The 21,463-nt window shown below is 35.4% G+C and overlaps 1 protein-coding gene across 2 annotated transcripts in view; it reads right to left on the bottom strand.

The window, feature by feature from the left end:
- PRKCZ (protein kinase C zeta) overlaps positions 1–21,463 on the bottom strand; it is a 67,125-nt gene that overhangs the window by 18,330 nt on the left and 27,332 nt on the right. The window contains exons 5-13 of one of the 2 annotated variants that reach the window (XM_009812612.2): positions 17,319–17,404; positions 14,237–14,368; positions 12,950–13,031; positions 12,217–12,269; positions 10,031–10,219; positions 6,933–7,030; positions 2,524–2,610; positions 1,679–1,814; positions 222–309 (exon numbers count right to left, since the gene is read on the bottom strand). In XM_009812612.2, coding sequence (XP_009810914.1) covers positions 222–309; positions 1,679–1,814; positions 2,524–2,610; positions 6,933–7,030; positions 10,031–10,219; positions 12,217–12,269; positions 12,950–13,031; positions 14,237–14,368; positions 17,319–17,404 — 951 coding nt within the window. The remainder of the gene's footprint in view (positions 1–221; positions 310–1,678; positions 1,815–2,523; positions 2,611–6,932; positions 7,031–10,030; positions 10,220–12,216; positions 12,270–12,949; positions 13,032–14,236; positions 14,369–17,318; positions 17,405–21,463) is intronic. The other variant, XM_009812613.2, reaches the window with a different exon arrangement.

Genomic DNA, 21,463 nt, shown 5'->3' with positions numbered 1-21,463 from the left:
GTATGATTTAAAAGAAGCTGAAATGAGTGAGCGCAAGAGAAAAAACAAAAGTAACCTTATTGTTTCAGAAAAAATTAAATTGTACAATATGCATTCAATTTTCTCAACATATAATGGCATGAAAATGTGGAAATCTAAAAATAATTATATTTGAACCAACCTACAACTAGAATTTTGCTTTATGATTTATTATAACTACAAATTGTTTAGTCACAGCTTACCATATTCTTCTCCTCTGAGGATCTCTGGTGCAATATAATTTGGTGTCCCACAGAAAGTGCTTGTAGTGTCACCAGGGCCCAAACCTTCCTACATGCATAAATCATTTCATAAATTAAAAGCTGACCTCCTTTTCCAGCAATTTCCCTTAGACTTATAAAGCTAAGTTACTTAGGGAGTCTAAAGACCTTCCTTTCAAAAAAGGCAACACTAGAGCAAAATAAATACTCATGGAATATGACTTTACAGCTTATCTTCAGCAAATTAATTGATTAAAACTGAGTCACGACATATTTGTAACAACATTTTGCTCACTATTTACAGATAAATTTAAAAAAATTCAGATCAAAAACAATCTGGAAGTCCTTTTCAAATAGATGTTGAGGAAAAAGCCTTCTATTTTTAGGAAGGAAGGAATCAAACTTTTACATAACTGCTGCATTCCAAACGAAGCCCCATAACCTATGCACTTTGATAGGGAGAAATATTCTAGTCCAGCATTCTTAGAAATTGGTGCAATATCTATTCTATGGAGGGAATGAGACAAGCTTTCCTCTTTATGTCACCATAACACGCCTTAACCATGTTCTTAAGCTAAATGAAAATTAGTATTATACACTCAATCCTTGGACTTCTAAAAATCAACACAATGCCAGCTGCAATTTTGGCTTCAGAATCTCATTCTCACCAAGAAATAGACTGGACTCTAATCTCATTTTACATACTAGCCAGAAACAGAGTGGCAATATCAAGGAGACTTGAGGTCAAATCAACAGCTCTAAGGGGACAGCAGAATTCTTGTCAGATTACAACCACTTCAGTTATGTCTGGCATTCCAATTTCACAGACATAAGTTTTAAATTTAGTATGTTCTACACTAGTATTTTCTACTGATGTTTTCTTGCTTTCCTCTGCATCACGTTAAGTACATGCTACACTTGACCAGGTGCTTTCAAAAGCGATGCTCTCTGAATTGCCTCTTAGCGCCAAAGATTGGAGCGTAAGAACTGAGCTACTAGAGAGGCCCTGTTGGTTAATAACCTGCACAGTCCAGCCAGAGAATGATGAATGCAATTTATATTCACAGGAGCACAGTTACTAAGAGATGGAAAAGACCCTTTTAAAAACATACTTGTCTTAAGGAGGAATTTTCTAACTTGGGTCACGTAGGAAACTTAAATAGATAAAAGAAATTAACTTGGCCAACAGGCCAAACTTCTTGAAATACACGAAGGAAAAAGTTAGAAATGTGGTTCTATTCTTCAACAGTCATTTTTCAGAACAAAGTTCCTATTCCACAACCAAATTCTGGGCTCAGTAACACTAGTGTTAAGATAAGGATAACTTCTCTCAGTCTTCTCTTAATATCCCTGGATGCAGCATTTGACTTAAAAGCTTAACCAGTGAGACACACTACTGAATGACAAAGCAACGAAAGAAAGGTAAGAAAAATTGCTACCTTGCACATGCCATAATCTGTTAATTTGATATGACCCTCTGCATCTAAAAGAACATTGTCTAGTTTTAAATCTCTGTAGATTATGCCTCTTTCATGTAGGAAGTTCAGAGCAATGCAAATTTCAGCAGCATAAAACCTGAAATTAAAAAGGATAAAATTCACATTAGCATTAATATTGCACAAAAGCTAGTGCAATTAAAAAATCTGTTCTTAAAACGTCACTTTACAGTCAGCTTTTCTCTATCAACAGTATACCAAAAAGAAGCTACACTTATTCTTAAGGACACTGATCTCATATATTGTAAAACCCTTCATTAAATTAAATATAGGAAATTATTTTTTCATTCTAATAATTAAGAAAATATTTATTCTTTATCCCAGAGAACTTTTTCTGAAAATTCTAAGTATGACTTAGAAGATCTGTATTTTCAGCTTATTAAGAGTTATGATGAGACTTTATGTAGTGCAAAGCCATGCAAAATAGATTTTTCGTCTTCTCCTACCAACACTGTATTAAGTCAATTTAAGACCAAAATAAGTAGAATAGTTACAAATTCTACCAGCAGATCAAAGAAGCATTACCTAAATATGAAGCAATAAACAAAAGTAAATAGGAATAACTATTACTACTTATAAAATGCTTGCTTTCTTTAAAAAAAATACGTATCCTTCAAAAAAAAAAGTAACATTTCTTCCCAGGGCAGTACATTCTAAATTTAAGAATAAACCTTTCGTTCTTTCTTCGCTACTCATATTCTTTTATGGAATAAAGTTTGGAAAGTATTTCATATAACATTAAACAACTGCAACACAAAAGCCCCACTATAACTGTGTTAGTAAAATACCTTGCATGTTCTTCAGGAAGTTTTCTTTGCCGTTGCATATGAAACATAAGATCTCCCCCATTTACATACTCTATGACAAGAAACAATCTGAAAGTATATAATACAATTAATGGATTCCAAGGAAACTCAAGAAAAAACCTATTCTTATCCTCCCAGTTTGAGCCATTTTCACTTCCACTCTTGAATTAGGCTTCTAGATTTCTTATAGTTACAGAAACTATCTAAGAGAAAAAAAGAGAGTACTTATTTGATCCATATTAGGTAGGATCCTATCCTTTCCTTAAATGCCAGACTAAATGTAAAAGGACAGACAGCTGCATACAGCAGGCTAATATTCAGTGTGAAACCTGCAGAACTATTTAAACAGTACAGAAGACAACAGCATTTACCTAATATAATGAAGTACTCACTCGGCGATAGATGTAAAAAACCCCATAGCATATAATGATATATAGACTTCTTTAAAAATTACTTAGAAATAATAGCCAAATCATGGAAGTATGCTAGAAGATGACACATGGCAAAAATGAACGTTTATCTAAAAAAGGTAAAATTGTCATTCATTTGAAAAAGACTTAATAACGTAGTTACATGACTATCTCTTATTCAAAGATGTTGATTCTTTTGACTTTTATGGAACAAAATTCCACAGTATAAATTTGCTCAGTGAGCGCACTGCTTCGAATAACAACATCTGATTGATTGAAAAAAAAACAAGCCTGCCTGAAACAATGCTGATTATTTAACATAAAGGTTTTAAGATTAAAAACACTTTCAATGATACATCAATTTAAATTCAAACCTTTCTTATTAAATCTGACACAGATTTACCCTGATGTATTAATTATTAAATTGTTACTCTGCTTGACTAAATATTGTTCTTTTTTAACAGCCAAGATGCAGCATCAAATCTGAATAGCTTTGTAGATGAAACGTAGTTTATATACACCTAAGTCAACAAGGTTTCTGCACGGACAAAATCTGAAAATTCTCATTTGTATTTTTGCTATAGTTTTGCCACTAAAAGATCATCATCTTTTAAAAATTACTTCATCATTAACAATAATTAATAAGCACTGGCAATATCACAGAGCTCAATATGTTTTGTAGGATTTGTGATATTAATTAAATATAGAACTATGAAGCTTGCTGTTCATGCTGGTTCAGTTCCTGAAAAGCTCAAACAGATCTATGGAAAGCAAGATAACCTAAGACTCACTTAGAGGAATGCAACCCAAGTTTACTTTCAAAAAAAAAAGTTTTATCTGAATAGCATATGACACAATCTTTTTTCCAATTAAAGTTACACGATCTAGCATATTATTAATATACACATACAAAATTACTTGTATTAAACCCTGTGATCATCACTGAACTCTTTCTGATACAGTTAAGAAACATACTGTCATTTGTAGAAGAAAAAAAATGTTCTGTTTTATTTGTATAGATTGAGACTAAAGAATTTGAGGACTGAGAGACTCAATTCACATCTGTCCATTATTTATTAGACATGAAAACTAAATTGGGTGAGCTGGCAGGACAGATAATGAAATTCCATCCTCCCTTGACTTTGCCAAGAGCTTTATCTGTAGAAAAACGTGAATTAAAAGAAAGTGTAATGGACCCACTTCTGTTACTCTCCACATAGCATATTCACTAAATGGAAGATCTGGGCACAGAAAGGCTGCAGCGTCAAGGCTTGTTAGCTCCTCTGTAGAACAAGTTTTTGAAACAGTCTTCTCAAAACAAACAAGAGAAAAGTCAGTAGGGGAAAGAAATATAGGTGGAATCAGCCATATAAAAGGACTTCTGTTACAGTCTGTAGGAAAGGTTTCGTCCTTGGGAAAATATGATCCAGGCAGTGCTGCCAAGGTTAGAGAGACCTACAGGATAGGAACATGCCGAGTGAGAGTTTCTTAGGAAGGCTGCGGCTATCCCAGGAGGCAGCATTTCTTTATATACCTAATTTCCCATGAGTTGAAAACTCCTTTCCATATATTCACACACTGGAAAACATTCCATTTGGAAAACACATGCTCTAGTCTCTCAGACCATTCTAATTGGTGGTAATTAAAGAAGATTTTTTTTTTTCCCCTTTGAAAAGGATTCTTCATTTGAAACACTTGAAGTGTTAAAAACTTAAACTAGGAATTACTGGACACAGCCCAGCCTGCAAGTCTTTCAGTAGCCTCCCCACAAGGATATAAACACTAGGCTGAAAACAAATAAACAATAAATAAAATAGAAAACAATGCCATGAGTATTATATTACAGCATTCCTGTGTCAAGTCATGTTGAAGCACGGAAGTGTGTGAATACAGGTAGTCCTTGCTGGTTTTAGTAGGATTTATTCAAACACCAACGGTTTTGCAGGATGGAAGTTTCAGATTGTTGCCATCCTTGGAAGACACTTATCTGGCAGTTCTGGGCAAGCCCAAGGCACATTTACTTTTTTTACAGTAATAAAACAAGCATCACTAGTATCTGAAACAATGTAAACAGCTACATTTAGCATCACTTAGCATCTTTAAGTACGCATTTCTTTTATCTAAAAAATTTATTTAATATTATATTTAAGAGAAAGAATGTGTTCCTTTGGAACTCCTCCCCCCCTTATTATACTCATACACAAACTGTTCTCATATTACAACTTGTTTTCTTTGGGCCAGTTAATACAGTCTGCTGTTGATGAATTTATTCACTTGACATTCAGTTTCATGCTCCTCTTTGTTCCTGTAATGAGGTCATAATTGTGATTTTACAACATTACAGCTATAACCAAATTGTGAATTCATGACATGATAGCTATATCCACAGTAAATGGCTGAAGTTATAAACAAAAACCTGTAGTTTCATTGCAAGGACAAGCTAGGCTGGAAAAACAGGACTCCTAAAAATACAACAGGAGTACAGAAAGTTTTGATTACAGTCAGCATATTTTTTTCCCCTATTTCTGCTTCTCAACTATGTCAGCATAACTACCAAAGTGGCATGCAAAGGATCTTTCTGTTGCTGACTTCAGCCTTTTTCTTGTTTCCAATATTTATAAGAAACCTCATTCTCAATACTTCACCCTGCCTGACCACCTGAATTTTTATATTACATGTTCAACACTACTTCATATTTGGTGAGAAGGTGTTTGTGAATCTTGGTTTAACTTAAAGGGCCTTTCACAACAGTCTGTTAGTTGTCTAAAGATTAATTTTTTTCTGTCTTCAAGACAAATTTCTTTTGGTCAAATCCTTAGTCCGTCACCTTCGCAGATCATTCTTTCTCCCTGCTCCAAAATACTCTAGACCATGTACCTTCAGAATGCTCTTCATGCAGCTTCTTTATTTCCTTTAACTTAGCTATGTTTTCATGGCTAGGAAAATGCTATTTCCTATGACTATAACCATTAAGGGGTTGAAAGTCTGGGGACTGAAGAAATGGCACAGTGCATGCCTTCATATTTTAAAAATTGGTAATACACATTCTAATGAGCAAGTGATTATTCTTAAGGATAAATTACTAGACAAACCATGAAAACATCTTAAAACTGTTTGTACTTTACACTGCATACCATTCAAGTAAGCTGGATAGAATCACTTTTATCATCTGATTATGATACATATGGCACTAGGCATCATAAAAATGTAACAGCAAAGAGGTGCCTGTGAAAACTAAAAACCCCCAAACAACCACAAAATCCACACACATGCAAATTCCCCAGTGACATACATAAGCATGGGCATAAAATTTCTTGATTTTCTTCATATTCCAAATGCAAAATAAGAAGCAAATAATCCACTTTGGACTGTGCACACAAAGACAAAAAAACTAGTATTTCAAAGTAGCTAAGAGTTTATTAACCACTTTTTCAACTGAAATCACATACTTCATTAATATGTGCTAAGGGCTCATAAGCCTCATATGGGTAAAAAATACTTCATACACATGTAGGTTTTTAAGTTGCTATTAAAAACTATTATTACAGAGCAGCCCAACTCTTACGCTATTTTGAAGAACAGAGAACTACAGTTTGGCCCTCTGAGCACCGATTCGGCCCTCCTCAATAGAATCAGGGACTATAAACTATCTCTTACAAAGCTCTGTTTTACCCTGCTACCAACCTACTCCCAAAGCCACACCGCCTGTGCTCAGGAAGACAGCACACAGTTCCTCCTCATTCTCATTCATCTTCTCCCTTCAGATCTGGACATGGGAAGTCCTACCTTTTTCTCCACACCACACTGGCTAAGCTACCCTGCTAGAACTGGCTTTGGTGTAGTAGTGAATCCCTGACAATACTAATGCTTCCTTCCAAAAATTACTGACCATGGGATGGCAGTGGTTGTGTTTGCTTTATGAGAAGCAGTTAGCACAATGATCAAGATTTTCAAAACAAAATAATTTCAGATCTTTCTTACCGACTTGTTGTTTGAAAGCATGAATGTAAACCAACTAGGAATGGGTTACTGGATGCCTGTTCAAACACATGTTTCTCTGTCTGTACCCAATCAATATCCTGAAATAGAGTAATTGAACAATCAGAACTCCTGCTGGATAACCACCATGGGTATTCCCAGAAAAGAAATTGTGAACATCTATGCTCCCTTACATATACCATCATCATTACATATTTTCTTCAGAATGACAAAATCGCCTAAAGTCTGGAGGAAGTTATAAGACATTTTAATTCAATTACGTATTCAGAAGTTTCTTCACCATTTAGAGAGGTCTGCACAAAATTTAAGCCATTTAAAAACATCATACAACTGCAATATTTGATACACTGTTCATACTGCTTCATAGAAATATATTCAATTATCATAGATAAATGATCTTAAGGCTGCTGAAGCAACTCATGCCAGTAACAAAAGCAAAGTGAATATCCAGTTTTTAAAAGGTTCAAATAAAATGAACTTCATTTTCTCATCTGAAACTCAAAATGAATTCAATGAAACTACTAAAACCTGATTAGTTTGTCCAACAAAATCATTCTTAGAAGTATCAAAGACTACCTTTAATACTTCAACAGGGAGAAGTCCTAAATACCCAGTGCAAAACCATATATTAAAAACCTATCAAAATTTGAATGATACTAGCATAGTACTGCAAAATTCAGATCTGTGATAATAAAGCATTTAATCATTTTTCATATAACTATACACAATTTAAACCTTACGGACAACTGGTTTTAGCAGTAGGTATTCACTCTTCACGCAAAACACTGATCATGTTCCACCCTGCAAACACTCAGTACCCTGCCAAGAAACTAGAAATATAACTGTTCTAAAAGTTCTCCATTTCCAACAGATACTTCCAGCTTTCCAACCAATCTGGGGACAACAAAGACAGATACTGAGAAACCAGGCCTTCCTGTCAAGGACAGTTAGTGAAACTAAAGTCTCAAAGGAAATCAAGAAGTGTCACCATCAAATTAAATAAATCTGTTAGGTTTTGTGTTCAGACATTCCTGAAGATATAACACCTTGGAAGGGTAAACCTGGGTCCAAACATGAGCCAAAAATCCCATTTTGAATAAAACAATAAACACGTCCACTACTTTTTGTTTTTACTGAATGAGCTTCTCCTTAAGCATCTTTAAACTAACACCTTCACTATTGCACTTGTGTACTAGTACATTAGTATTATACCAGTGCACTACTGTTAACAAGATTAAGCTTAGAAAAATTTAACAGCAAAAGCCCAGGTATTTGATTTGCTTCAATCTCATTTAGAAAAGAATTTTTACTTCTCTCAATATCAATTACTACCTGGAAAGCACTAGCTGATTTAAACATACTGACACTTGCTATGTAATTAATTTCTTTCTCCATGAAACACTTACTAGCTGAAGTTCCCATTACTTGCAATATCGCATGCATTCACAGAATTTAGTGAATTTCCTATCAATTCCCAGAATTTCATTATACAGCCTATCTTACAGAAAAGAAAAACCAATTAGCTCAGTCATCTATGTAATTATCTATGAGAGCCACCATTCAAGAAAGACTTTTCTCATCCACCTCTGATTCTCAGGAACAACTGCATAACTCGTTAAATAATACTCTTCTTTAGCTTCTACCTTCTTGGAAAAAACACATGTTAAAAAGGAAACTGTAAATAAACCACACAACAGTCTAATCTTTTGTCATAAAAGGAAGCATCAAATAAATGAGCAAGCCAAAGTATTTTAGAAGACCTTTACAACTTTACTCTCCTAACCCTAGCTTCTGGAATAATGACAAAAATGGCAGCCAGAGAAACTGTTTAAAAACACAGCAGTACTTAAAACAATGCGTTTTGCTTTTTTCCCCCCCAACATCCTAGTTTCAAGAAATCCAGTCTTCCTAACAGCATAAAATTAACATAACATCATCAGCTTAAAAATTACATTCTACTTGAAAAATTCGCTTTCTGTTGTAAGAACAGCTATATAAGAAATTCCCTATGAGGTGAGACTGATTGTCCAGCTCTTATTTTAGACTTTGGGATTCCACCCACAAGGATGACACAGTACTTCTTTACTCTTCCAATATTTAATGCTGTCATACTTTTTGTACCCCATCATACACACTACCACTCCTGCATAAGCATGTCACACTGCAGCGTTCCAATAAAGCTGGTAGTCTGACAACAGTTTTTATCTTTCTGTCAGGTCTCTCAGCTGTTTTATCAGGGCTGTGGTCTGACCACATGAATTCCAGTTACCCCATCCCCTGTTCCATTACCTAACATGGTAGGTTCCAGTCTAATGTCATTGTAGGTGGTTCAAATCCGCCCTCCTTGCTTGCTGCGATTGGTTCATTACATTTATGAAAAAACCAGAATGGATATAAAATCTACACCTTTCAAGAAGTGTGAATATTATAGGAAAAAGATGAAGGGTTGGTTTTTTTTTTTCCAAACTTGTGCATTTGAGATCCTGTATTAAAGAAAATTTCAATGGGATTCTGAAAATAATCAAGAAATGCAGCACTGATTTCTGTGGCAGACAGAATTTTTTACAAGCCAGTTAAACCATAGTGACCTCAAATGGTAGTAGCACAATTTTCTTAAACCCACGGAAAAAAATGTTCCAGAGTACTGTGTCACTTGCACATAAGCTCTATAATCGTGACTGTAAGAACAGTTTCAGCTCTTATTCTGAAACAGAAACAATACTTCGCAGCTACATTCATTTGCCTTGGAAAAGATCTTTGTTTTCTTTCAAAATTAAGTGCCCCAAATCCACCCTATTTATCTCATCCCTTACAGATTAGCACATCCAGGTTGGAATATTTTTCACGTGCATTCTACTAAAACTATTAATAATTGTTAATTGTTATTAAAATAAGGGACATTTCTTAATCTTGGTTCTTCATGCAGACAAGTTGATGACAAATGAGTTTAAAAGTCAATAAAACTTCTATTACAGAAATGTTGTCTAAGATCTTAGCTGCTTTCTTAGTTGAATGTTTTTTGTTAAAGCATACTAAGTTTTTACAATATGTAACAGAATGCAATTAACACAGTCTTTTACCTCATCATCATGGACCAATTCTTTTTTCACTACTTTCATAGCATAAATTTGATCATTCTTTTTTAACCGAACTAAAAGAACTTTGGCATAACTTCCACGTCCAATAACTCTGATTAAATCAAAGTCCTGTAGTCCAAGCCCCTGAGAAATCTTAATTCCATCCATTCCGTCAATGACTGGTTTGATATCCTGTATAAAAAGAAACAGATGCTAGAAACAGAAGACATGTTCATAACAAGTAACTATTAAAGCAAAGGGGTCTTAAACCACTGTACAGAATTTGCTGAGTTTGCTTGCCATTGTCACTGGCACACAAGATCTGAATGGCTGATTAGAACACATTTGTTTAAAAATGTTTAGTTGGTACTGGTTTTGCTCTTACTAAAAGTTGCTGTGTTTTTCAAGGCAGTGAATCATTTAAATATTCCCTACTGGAAAACAGAAGGCAATGCCTTGAGAAATCATGTTTTATTCAAATTCTTGAACCACAGGTCATGTAGAATTATCCTTCCCATTAAGTGAAAAATCATCTTTCATATTCTGACAGATATTGTAGTACAAATTAATAAAGGCTATCTAGAAAGAGGATAGATAAGGAAACAATGATTTGCTAATGAATATACCTGTCTCGGTTTCAGCTTAGGCAACAGCTGTCTGTATCAAGTTCACTACAGTTTTAATGAAAATGAAGATTTCTAATAGGTGCCTGGGAACATACAGAAGCAGAAGCCAGTTTCTCAAATGTGAGAATTTGCAAGAAATATTCCACTATGAAGAATGTTATTTTAAAATTCATTATTTAAAAAGATAAAATTTGTCTTGACTGTTTGCTGGAATTAGATGTAAACATTGAGACTGAAGATCAAGCAGCTGAACTAGACAAATGCAGCATGTACTTTGACACTTCATGTTTTACCAATATATACAATGCTTCGACATACTTCTGTGGCCTATTTTTATCTGACCTCATACTACTGTACTTGTAGACAGATCAGCATTCTGTTGAACTATGGGAAGTATTTATATAAAGAATCTTGATCTAGGATTGACTGCTATTAGAAGAGATTGCTCTGAGCTTAAAGATTCTAGTCAACAAAGGTCCCAGAATGCCACTTCCTCTCTGTCAGATACCTTAAATTATTTTAGTAAAGCTCAAAAGCAAGGTGAGAAAATCAGAGCAGCATAATTCAGGACAGTTGAGCAAACAGCACCTATCAAAATTTAAACACAAACAATATCTACCTGAGCACTAACCATAGCAAAAGTCAGCAACTCTAGATAGCAATTAAAATTCTCTGATGTGTTTTAAATTTACACCCTTCCATCTCTGAATTTGAGATAAAAATCTACAGACACATGACTGAAAATAAGGCAGTCACTTACCCAAGAGCAGAGCTACTCAAGTGTGAAATAATAGTAGTGACAAGTATTGTAAGTGGAGGTAGAGGGGGAAAAAAGGGTGCAGGCTTGTTAAAAGTGGGATATCAAGTAACTGCTAGTGTTCTGCAGAGTGCATCCTATTTATTAAATACACCAGAAGCATTTTTAAAAAGAAATGTCTTGAAGCCCTTTAGAACTAAAGCATATTGGGATTTTTCAAACTGCTTTAAGGGAATAACATTCTTGGTATGCAGAGATTTTGTCATACCATCTACAAAAAGAGCTGAAAATCAGAGTTTAAGGGTATGTTATTCTACTTGTATTTCCACAGGAGCTGTCTATAAATTATTAAGTATTATTTATATGAAACATCTCAGAGAGCTAGATAGTTAGTGTGTTATCAAACTGAACCAACTTTCATAATGATAGCCTGTAGAGGTAGCCTGAGGGCAATAAAGGGTGTACATCCATTAGAGAGACCAGACAAGACAATGTCAAAGCCACCATTTGTTGCAAGGACCAATAAAGTCAAACCATCTGCTAAATCACTGTTGTTCCAACAGGGAGGGGAGAAAAAAAAAGTCTTTCCCACATCATGGTTGGGATAACAACAGCTATATACAGAAGAAATCTGAAAAATCTAACAAAAAACCTTAAAAAAAAATAATCAGTTTTCAGAAAGAAAACCCAGACTTCCTTTTTTAAAAGGTAGCAGACAAAATAGGACAAATAATGAGCTATTTTATAAAAAGTTGTATGATTAAGAGTGTGTAAATGTGCATTACAAAAATATTTTTAAAACATACCTCAGAGTCATCTTTAATGTTGTCATGTTTCCGGTTTGAAGGAATGTAGGGAACTGGAAAAGAAATCAAACAAGTAGTTTGGTTAAGGCCTTCATTAGAAATAATTTTTAAAATTGATAAATGGAAAGATGATTTAGTAACTGAGGGTCAGCAATTTGCTTTAAATACTATGGGACAGCTGATCGAATTTTTCCACTTTATTCTTGTAATCCTGACAGCGGATCCTAAGGGTGAGACAGTAAGAAATTCATCAATGAACCTTTGAGCTCACAGTAGTATCTGACAAAGGCCAGAGTAATTTTTGAGAATGGATATGATAAATGAGCTCTTAAAACAGGACAGGTTAAACCATCAAAAACATTAACCTAGAAAGGGTACTCCAAATCACATAAAATTAAGGAATACTTTAGTCTGAGGGTGCACTTGTATTCGCATCATCGTTTGGATCTGATGTGTAGGGTTTTTGTTTCTTTTAAGTAAAGCTATTGTTGCCAATTGCTCCATGCTTAACTTCACATTCTGGAATGGTTTCAGAGCGTATGAATTTAGGATGAAAACAGACCAGATGATATGCTTCAGAAGTACATTTACTGTAATTGAGTCCCTAATGAGCATTTAGTCCAAACTAGAGCTTATCCAAAGAAAACTTAAAAAAACCCAAACAGGTAGAGTGGAAACTCTGCCTCCAAATGGGGAAAACACATGAATTCCAACTTAGCAAGAAAGTACTCACTTCCATCAGTTTCTTCTGAAGGGAGGTCAACTTCTTCATTTTTATCATCTAACTGAGGTTCCTGGGAAGGCATGACCGAATCCTTGCAAAATACATAAGTTATATAGGAAAAAAAGTCCGTTTACGCAGTCCCTTTTAAGTATGTCTTGCAATATAACTACAATACAACGAGAACCTTACATTTGTATCTTCCAGAATGAAAACTGGATTTTGTAGAAAGTATTTCCAAATATTAACATTTTGTAATGCATTACAAAACCAGCCTATCAAAAGCCTAAATGCTATGTCAACCGTTCTCTGCAACTACAACAGATGTTTAGCGGTCTTCTAAAAGTAAGATTAGTATATTTTATTGCAAAGTTCAAACTTTAATTCTATTTAAGAGTTCTGAGTCTGTTTCACCTGGAACTGCAACAAAGTAAACACTTCAGCATGACGTTACACACTCAATTTAGAGCACTAGCACATTCCTTTCCTGTTTAAAAAACATGACTTGTTACCCATTATGCAAGGGTATTGCATAAATTGGTAAAGATCACAATACCAAATAGTTTTATAGTATATTTGGACCCTGGTCTCATTCACAACTCATAGTGAGACATGTAGACTGTTCCAGTAGGTATAACAACATGCATAAGAAAACTGGCAAAGAATCTAGTAATGTCAAAGCAAGTCATATGCAATACCAATAAAGAAAAATACTGGTTTAAGTTTTGAGTTAGAGACAACATGATGCAAGAACCAGTGAGATACTAGTTATAGTCTGTGATGAATATGGGGGAGGGCTAAAATTCAGGGAAAAGCCTAGGAAAGACACTGGAGTTGCCACTGGAATATATGAGGGGAACAGAGAGGATGAGAACAGTACTGGAGAAACTGAGATGGCAAGAACATGAAAGCAACAAGCCTTTTCGCAAGCAGTAGTGCAACAACCACGCTAGTGCCTTAGTTCTTAAAACATTCCCAGAGGCTAAAAGGAACAAACGCCAAGATTGTCAATGACAACTCTTTATCTACCTGTAAAATACAATAGGTCTACTGGAGAAGTCAAGCTCAAGCTGGCTCATACTTAAATCATGTCAGAAGTTTTCTTTTCTCACTTTGTCTCTACTGGTCACAACCCAAAGGCTTGTGCTCCATAGACACTTCAGAAACTGAAAACCAAATACCATCAAGTCTTACAAATCTACAACCAAGCACAGCATTTAATTACTTCGGAAGCCCATCTAGAAACAGCAACACAGGACACAATGGAACAACTCAGCTTTATACAGAATGCAAACTTACCATATGCCTTTTGCAGGTCAGTGGAACAAGTATATGACAACGTTTATGGACCAACAATTTGCAGTTGATACACTTGTAGCCTTGCCTTCCGAGACCCCATATCCTTTCACTGCACTGGCCACAATACGCTCTCTAAAAGCCAGAATATATATGATCAATTCAATTATCAATTCCTTTCTGCAGGTGAGTAGTTACCTAACAGCAAGAATCCACCCTACAAGAACCCATCCTAGTCACCATCTAATAGATGTTCAATAATAACTTGTTTAGAATATCCAGGGTTTCCCTAATAACTGAAGGTTATACTCCATACTTAGAATTCGGCTAAATGCAGTCCTTTTTTAATGAATGTTAAGAAAAGAAATATCTCAAGCATATGGAACACATTACAGCCTAACATTAGCAAATCATTCTTAGAGAGTAAGTATATTTTGAATTTCAGGTTCTGACAGAGGTTACCCAAACAAAACTGACAGGAATTTGTACTGCACAATTATGCGTAAAAAGCACCCAAACTGACTGCTTTGAAGAACACTGGCACAAAATGTTACAAAAGACAAGTTAAAGTATGAAGAATGTTCTATATCTGCACCTATATACTTGAACAGTGGTAGAACATCAGTAGAAACTTTGCATAATTAAAACTCATCTACCAAATCTGATTTAAAACCTCTGTATGTCACACTATTTAATATCAAAAACTATATGGCCTTTTTTATACATGCAATAAAGTGGCATCTGAATAAATTAAATCAAAATGAGGCCAAATTAAGAAGCCAGACATTCTACTGCTGACTTTAACAGGGCAGGTCTTAAAATAATTTTTCCAGTGTATGTGTGCTGTGGTCATTTTATCCACTTTACCCGAAGAGCCAAATAGCAATCTGGGATTCTTACATGCCAAGAAGTCACCTAGTGTCAGTTATCCCTCTACACAGCGCACAGGTTGCCAACAGAAGACTTCCTCATTATTCCCTATCTGCAAATTTTCTCCAGTAATTACTGTAACAGGCTAAGACATTGCCTATCATTCTGCAAGCTGCACATGAAGTCCTGCACTCATCCCCCATTTCAGGCTTAGACAGAACTCTGCAACTGTCCCAAAGCCACAAAACAGTGAAAGTCTGTTCCTCCCAGCAAACTGCAAGTTAGAGTGTGGTTATTCAGATCCTCAGACTAGTGAACCACACATGGTGTCCTGCCCAAAAGCGTTAAGCTACTATAAATTAGAAAAAAACTAAAAAAAGAAAAAAAAGAAAAAATTATCAAAGAATGGATCATTTTAAAAAAAATAGTTTCTGTATTACCTTTCTCATATTTTGCTGGTTGTAGAAAACAAAACTTGACTACATCCCATTCATCTGTACAGCCAGTCCTCCTTGATCAGGAGAAACCCAAACTGCATTGCCCAGGAAAAAACCAAAAAACATACTGCCTAATAAGAGAGGAAGCCTTGGACATCTATAGCCACTTCTTTCAAAATTCCTGGTCCATCAGACTTCCTTCAGTATTCTTGTATAGGTTTGGCAGCAGTAATATTAAGACTAAATAAAATGTCTTAGGCCCTGGAAATGACATACAAAAAAAGAATCTCATTTACTTCAGTCAGATGCAGGGAAGCAAGAAAAAAAAAAGGATGTAGGGGCAGCTCCCAAATCCCTTCAGTAATACAGGTATTCCTTTCATACCTCTCCAAAACACACATGAACACAGCAATAACAGTTAACTTTCACTTTATATTCAGTAAGATTAAAGTTTAGATTCTTGCATGTGTTCATCTACCTGGATTATCTGAAAAAGTTTTAAAAGGTTATTTTGAAAAAGGAATGAATTCATAAGGTAATACTCCAGTCTTAAAAATTCACTGAACATTAAAATTTGGTATCTAATTCAGTAATACACATACATACATGACCATAATTTATTATTAATTTATACATTTTAATTTCACAGTTCATGTCAACTTTATTACTAACTTCAGTTGGATATGGTTTGCATTCTGGCTTTATGTGATTTCATTTTAATACAGACAGTTATAACAAAGTAATCTTGTTTAGAGTTGTTGACAAATGGGCATGCTAATGATGTTTCAAAATCTTTTGTGTATGTTCACTATTTGCCTAATTTTAATTATAACACCATTACCTATAACATTATGGATTATTAATGTGGCAGGTATGCATTCACAATGTTTCAAAGAAGTATTTTTTATCTATGTAGCAAATAAGCACAAAAAAGTATATGTTTCATACCATAAATTAAAAAAATTGAGTTGGTACACCACATTACACAAATGCATGTTATAATTCAGACATACGACTTATATTTTTCACATATTTAGTGATAAGATACTGAGTTTCGAGGGGCTTTTCCTTATTTCTATGCAGTCTTGGGGTGGGGAGCATTAGAAAAAATGCTAATTTCATAAAAAAAAATTGTTATTGATGAATCAAAAAGTTAACTCGCTTCATTGTACTCAGTTTTGTATGGAATTCCCAAAAGTGTATACTACATTTGTGTATATGTTGCAATACTTAGGCATAACGGGATAAGCGAAGGAGGGGTCTCAGCCTTAAAGCTACATTCACTTGCTTATGTGGATTAAGTTAGATGGTTAACATAGTTCTATTTTAGCTCAATAAACCAGGTATTTTTCTTAATTAGATTATGTAATACCACAATTTCAAAACAGTTAAAGCTAACATCAAGAGCTCTAATCTTTAAGAATGCTTATCTTTTACCTTCAGTTCTTCTTGTCAATCAAAAATCACATAAAGAGTGGAGAGGAGAAAAGCTGCTCTAAGTATGCATCAGTTTAAATAGTCACAAACCCAGTTTTTTTTTTAGAGACTTTAAATAATTTCCACCAATCAATGTATTATTAACTCCATCCCAGACTCAAAGACTTTCAAGTTTTTCTGATTGTTATGACCTGAAAAACACTGCATAGGCTGAGAAATCACATGAATAAGCATCTTGCTTTTCCTTTCTTTTCAACACTCCAATACAGAAAAAGCACAGACTGAGAAACAATTACCACAGAACATTACCAAAACCCAACATTTTATGCAACAGTACTCACTCTGTTAAAACGTTTGGCTTGAAACAAATGCCCATTCACTCGGTACAGCTTCCTCCATCTTCTGGCTCCACGTCGGTAGATTGATTCTAAGAAAGAAATTAAAAAGGTGTAAAGCAGCAGCATGGTAGCACAGCCATGCCAGACACACTACGTTAAGCAAGTTGTGACTTAAAACAATCTTGCTTTTCTAAATATCAACGCACAGCTAAAATCCCTGCTGATTTTTTTTTTTTTTTTAAAAAGGCAGCCACAAATGACAGCTTCTGCAGGATGTGCTTTCACCACTGCCTCTCCCTTTTCTCTATCCCTGTCTCTTTTTCCTCACATGATCATAATCTTGTTACAGCTTCTTGGCTGCTTGCTGTTCAAGCTCAGGTGAGAGGGACAGATAACTGTTAAAGACACAGCTTCCTCTGGTAAAATCACCATGCTGATCTCACCATGTCACCTTCGTATGTAAACACATGAAGGATGTTCGTTGCTAATAATGCTTTAGATGTGCAATACTGAAGAGGTTACAAGTCTTGAGAGTTACATTATTTGACCTCATTTTTATCTTGCTATTAAACATTACCAAAATATTTCTTCTGTTAGGGAAACAGTTCAAATGCAGGTCTGCAATTATTTCTATTGTATTCTAAACGTAGGAACAAGAAATTCAATCTGTTTAAGCCAGCCTTTCCAGGAGGCCATACATGACATACCTAGCATTTACTCCAAATTACTTTTGTTGTCACTTTTCACATACATATGTGCAATTTTTGTGTGACTGGCTAATTAGAGAATTTGCTATTTAATACTATGTGTTAAAAAATGTGTTGTGCTACACCAGCCCTATTTAGAGCTGCACACAGCTGTAATGGTGACACAGCCAAGCCCTGCCACATAACCAGGATCATGAGCTTTCCACAGCAGGCAATACAAGGGGGTACTGGGTGGAGTGGGGAGTACAGGGGGAAGCGAAGAGAGGGGTGAGTTAAGCAGAAAATTAAGCAGTGATGTTAAAACCGACAACATACTCCTGCTATCAAGAGGCTACAAAATAAATTTTTAAAAGTCAGATTTCGCAAGATTTTCATTGCTGAATAATTAGTTCTAACTACCCTATTAAGAGATTCAAATTTAGGAGTTCTCAAAGTTTACGGTAATATTTAAAGTTAACGAGCATATCTTAGACAGTGAGACAAGCCTGACACATCCCCTTAAACACTTCCAGGAGGAGCATTTTACAGTGGTTTTATGGGTGTTATAACATCCTCTTACTTGACAAAGCAATGTGAAAGACTAGAATAACTCCTATTTCGAAATCATTATTTTAAAGCTATCTCCAATAACATGATGAGTTAAGATTTTCCAACACAAAGTCTCCCGTATGCCTTTTTAAAAACAAATTATTTATACTAGTTATAATGCAACTTAACACAGTTGGCAGCTTGTACAAAATATATTTCATCTACTTCGAACAGAAAAATTAGTAAGTACAGCAGTTTCATAGGGAATGGAGAACTAAATAGCATAGGAAGTATAAATAACTCCATCTGAGAAGACAACAGTAAAATACAGACTTTTATGATACCTTGTGGATGACTACATACATGCTACATTTGGTACCTAGGTACACTGGGTCTGCCAACCAAAACAACTCAGTTTCATAGTAAGCAATTGTATTTGGTCAATATAAGATGATCCCCACTTCTCCCCATCACCCTAACAGGGTCTAACATATCGCTTTATTCTTCTCTTTCAGAAAAGTTGCAACTTCTCTGTAAGAATCTCAGTTGGGAAGTTGAACAGGGGAGGGGGGTTGTGTTGGGTTTTTGTGTTTGTTTTTAAACTGAGATTCCAATATTCCATTAGCTGTTAAAGCTGTCCTTTAATCAGTCTAATACAAGTGAAACAATCTATAATGACCAATATATTGTATGTAGAAAAATAAGTAATATTAACTAAAATGCCCCAGACAATACAGCAAAGAACATTTAATATAAAAACTTTGATAGACTTGATTGATAAGCATTGCTACATTCTGACAAGGTATTAAGCTGTAAATTTATAATCCTCAGAAGTTAATGCAAAACCATCTTAAAGTTTCATCTTTAATGTTTGTCTTTCAAGTTTTAAACAGTTAAGTTTTAAATAACCACACCTTATCAAAAATGAAGTCTTCTTTTTTTCTATGAAAAACCCAAACATTTTCACTGTCAAAAGATAATGCAAGTAGTAAATAGTTTCTTTGTTGAAAAATTATTTTAACTTAATATTGAGCTAGCCAAAAATCACAGGCAACTGACATACAATGTGTGAACACTGATTGCAATACTGGGTCTGATTTTAGATACTCTATTTTTGTCCTTCAAAAGCAAAGCACATAAAAGCATTTCAGTTTCTGTGACTCCACAGATCTACAGTGCCAAATCCGCGAACATTCATATGTTACCCTATTTGCACGTGCAAATGTTTACTTTGCAAGCATTTGAAACAGACATTGCACTATTAAATGAATTGTTAACAATTTGGAAAAAAACAAAACAACTTCTCAAAGGAGCTGAAAGATTGCATGCCACAGAAGTGGCAAAGATACAGTTACTAGAATAGAGGTGTATCACTCTATGTTTGACTCACATAGCTCTTCAAAATCTGCCAAATATAAACTTTAAAGCAAACAAAAACCCCAGCTTTTCCCAAGTGCAAAGAAAATTTAAATGAGAACGTAGCAAAACTATTGCAAAGCTTTTGCCTAAAAATATGCTTAAACACAAACATCAATGAAAAACTATTCCACCATTTGTAGGATGACTTTCCACCAAGAAGAAAAAAACCTTCACAAGGATTTTTTCCAAAATAGCTAATTGATTCATTAGACAAAGCACCATATGGAGGCAACCTAATACATCTGTGTTCTGAACATTAGCTTATCACTGACATGAGGAATATTAAGTGAATGATAAGTTAACAAGCAGCTTGTGCTGATGAAGTCTGTAAATAAAGGAGCAAGCCACTTCCCTAATTAACGATAAATATTAAATCAAAGTCAGGGTTTTATATCATATACTTGTGAGACAACAATCTAACAAAAACTGAACTTAGCATAGCTTTAAAAAGTAGGAACCCCTACAATTTATCACTATGACTGCCACTGATTCAGTGTAGCATCTAAGGCAAATCAATTCTTATTCCCCGTCTCCAAAAGGGGGCAAGGTTAAAAAAAAAATGAGAAAACAGCAATCATTGTAAGACACACCTTTATATCACAAGTTTATTATAATTATTACACAATAAAATTAAACTCATATGACAGAAGAGTATGTTCTTAGTATTGTCAATAATAGTATTCATTTTTGTAATCCACGTTCAGTCAGCGGCACAAAGTCCAGGTGGAGTCCAGTGACTATCGGCGTACTCCCGGGGACAATACTGGCTCCGATCCCGTTCAGCATCCTCATTAATGATCTGGATGGGGCAGAGCACACCCTCCACAAGTTCACTGACGAGACAAAACTGGGAGGCCTGGCTGACACACCACACAGTGGTGCTGCCAGAGAGACCTCAACCCCTGGAGAACTGGGTGGGCAGGAACCTCATGAAGTTCAAAGCGAAGTGCAAAGTCCTGCACCCAGGGAGGAATAACCCCATGCACCAGTATATGCTAGGGGCTGACCAGCTGGAAAGCCTTCCCATCTACTCAGCACTGGTGAGGCCACATCTGGAGTACTATGTCCAGTTCTGGGCTCCCCAGTACAAGGGAGGCACAGCACTATTGGAGAGAGTCCAGAGAAGGGCCACAAAGGTCATTAAGGGACTGGAGCATCTCATATGAGGAAAGGCTGAGAGAGCTGGGACTGTTAGTCTTAAGAAGCAAAGGCTCAGAGACATCTCATTGTATACAAATACCTGAAGGGAAGGGATAATTAAGACTGAGTCAGACTGTTTTCGGTGGTGCCCAGTGACAGGACAAAAGGCAACAGGCACAAACTGAAGCACAGGAGGTTCCACCTGCACATCAGGAAACACTTCTGCACAGTGAGGGTGACTGAGCACTGGAACAGGCTGCCCAGAGAGGTTGTAGAGATATTCAAAAGCCATCTGGACATGATCCTGGGCAACCTGCTTAGAATAACCTACAGAACTGGACTAAAATGTGTATT

The sequence above is a fragment of the Gavia stellata genome, chromosome 27, assembly GCF_030936135.1.
Source record: "Gavia stellata isolate bGavSte3 chromosome 27, bGavSte3.hap2, whole genome shotgun sequence".
Classification (NCBI taxonomy): domain Eukaryota; kingdom Metazoa; phylum Chordata; class Aves; order Gaviiformes; family Gaviidae; genus Gavia; species Gavia stellata.
Note: the sequence above shows the minus strand (reverse complement) of the source record. Positions and strands in the feature narration are given on the sequence as shown.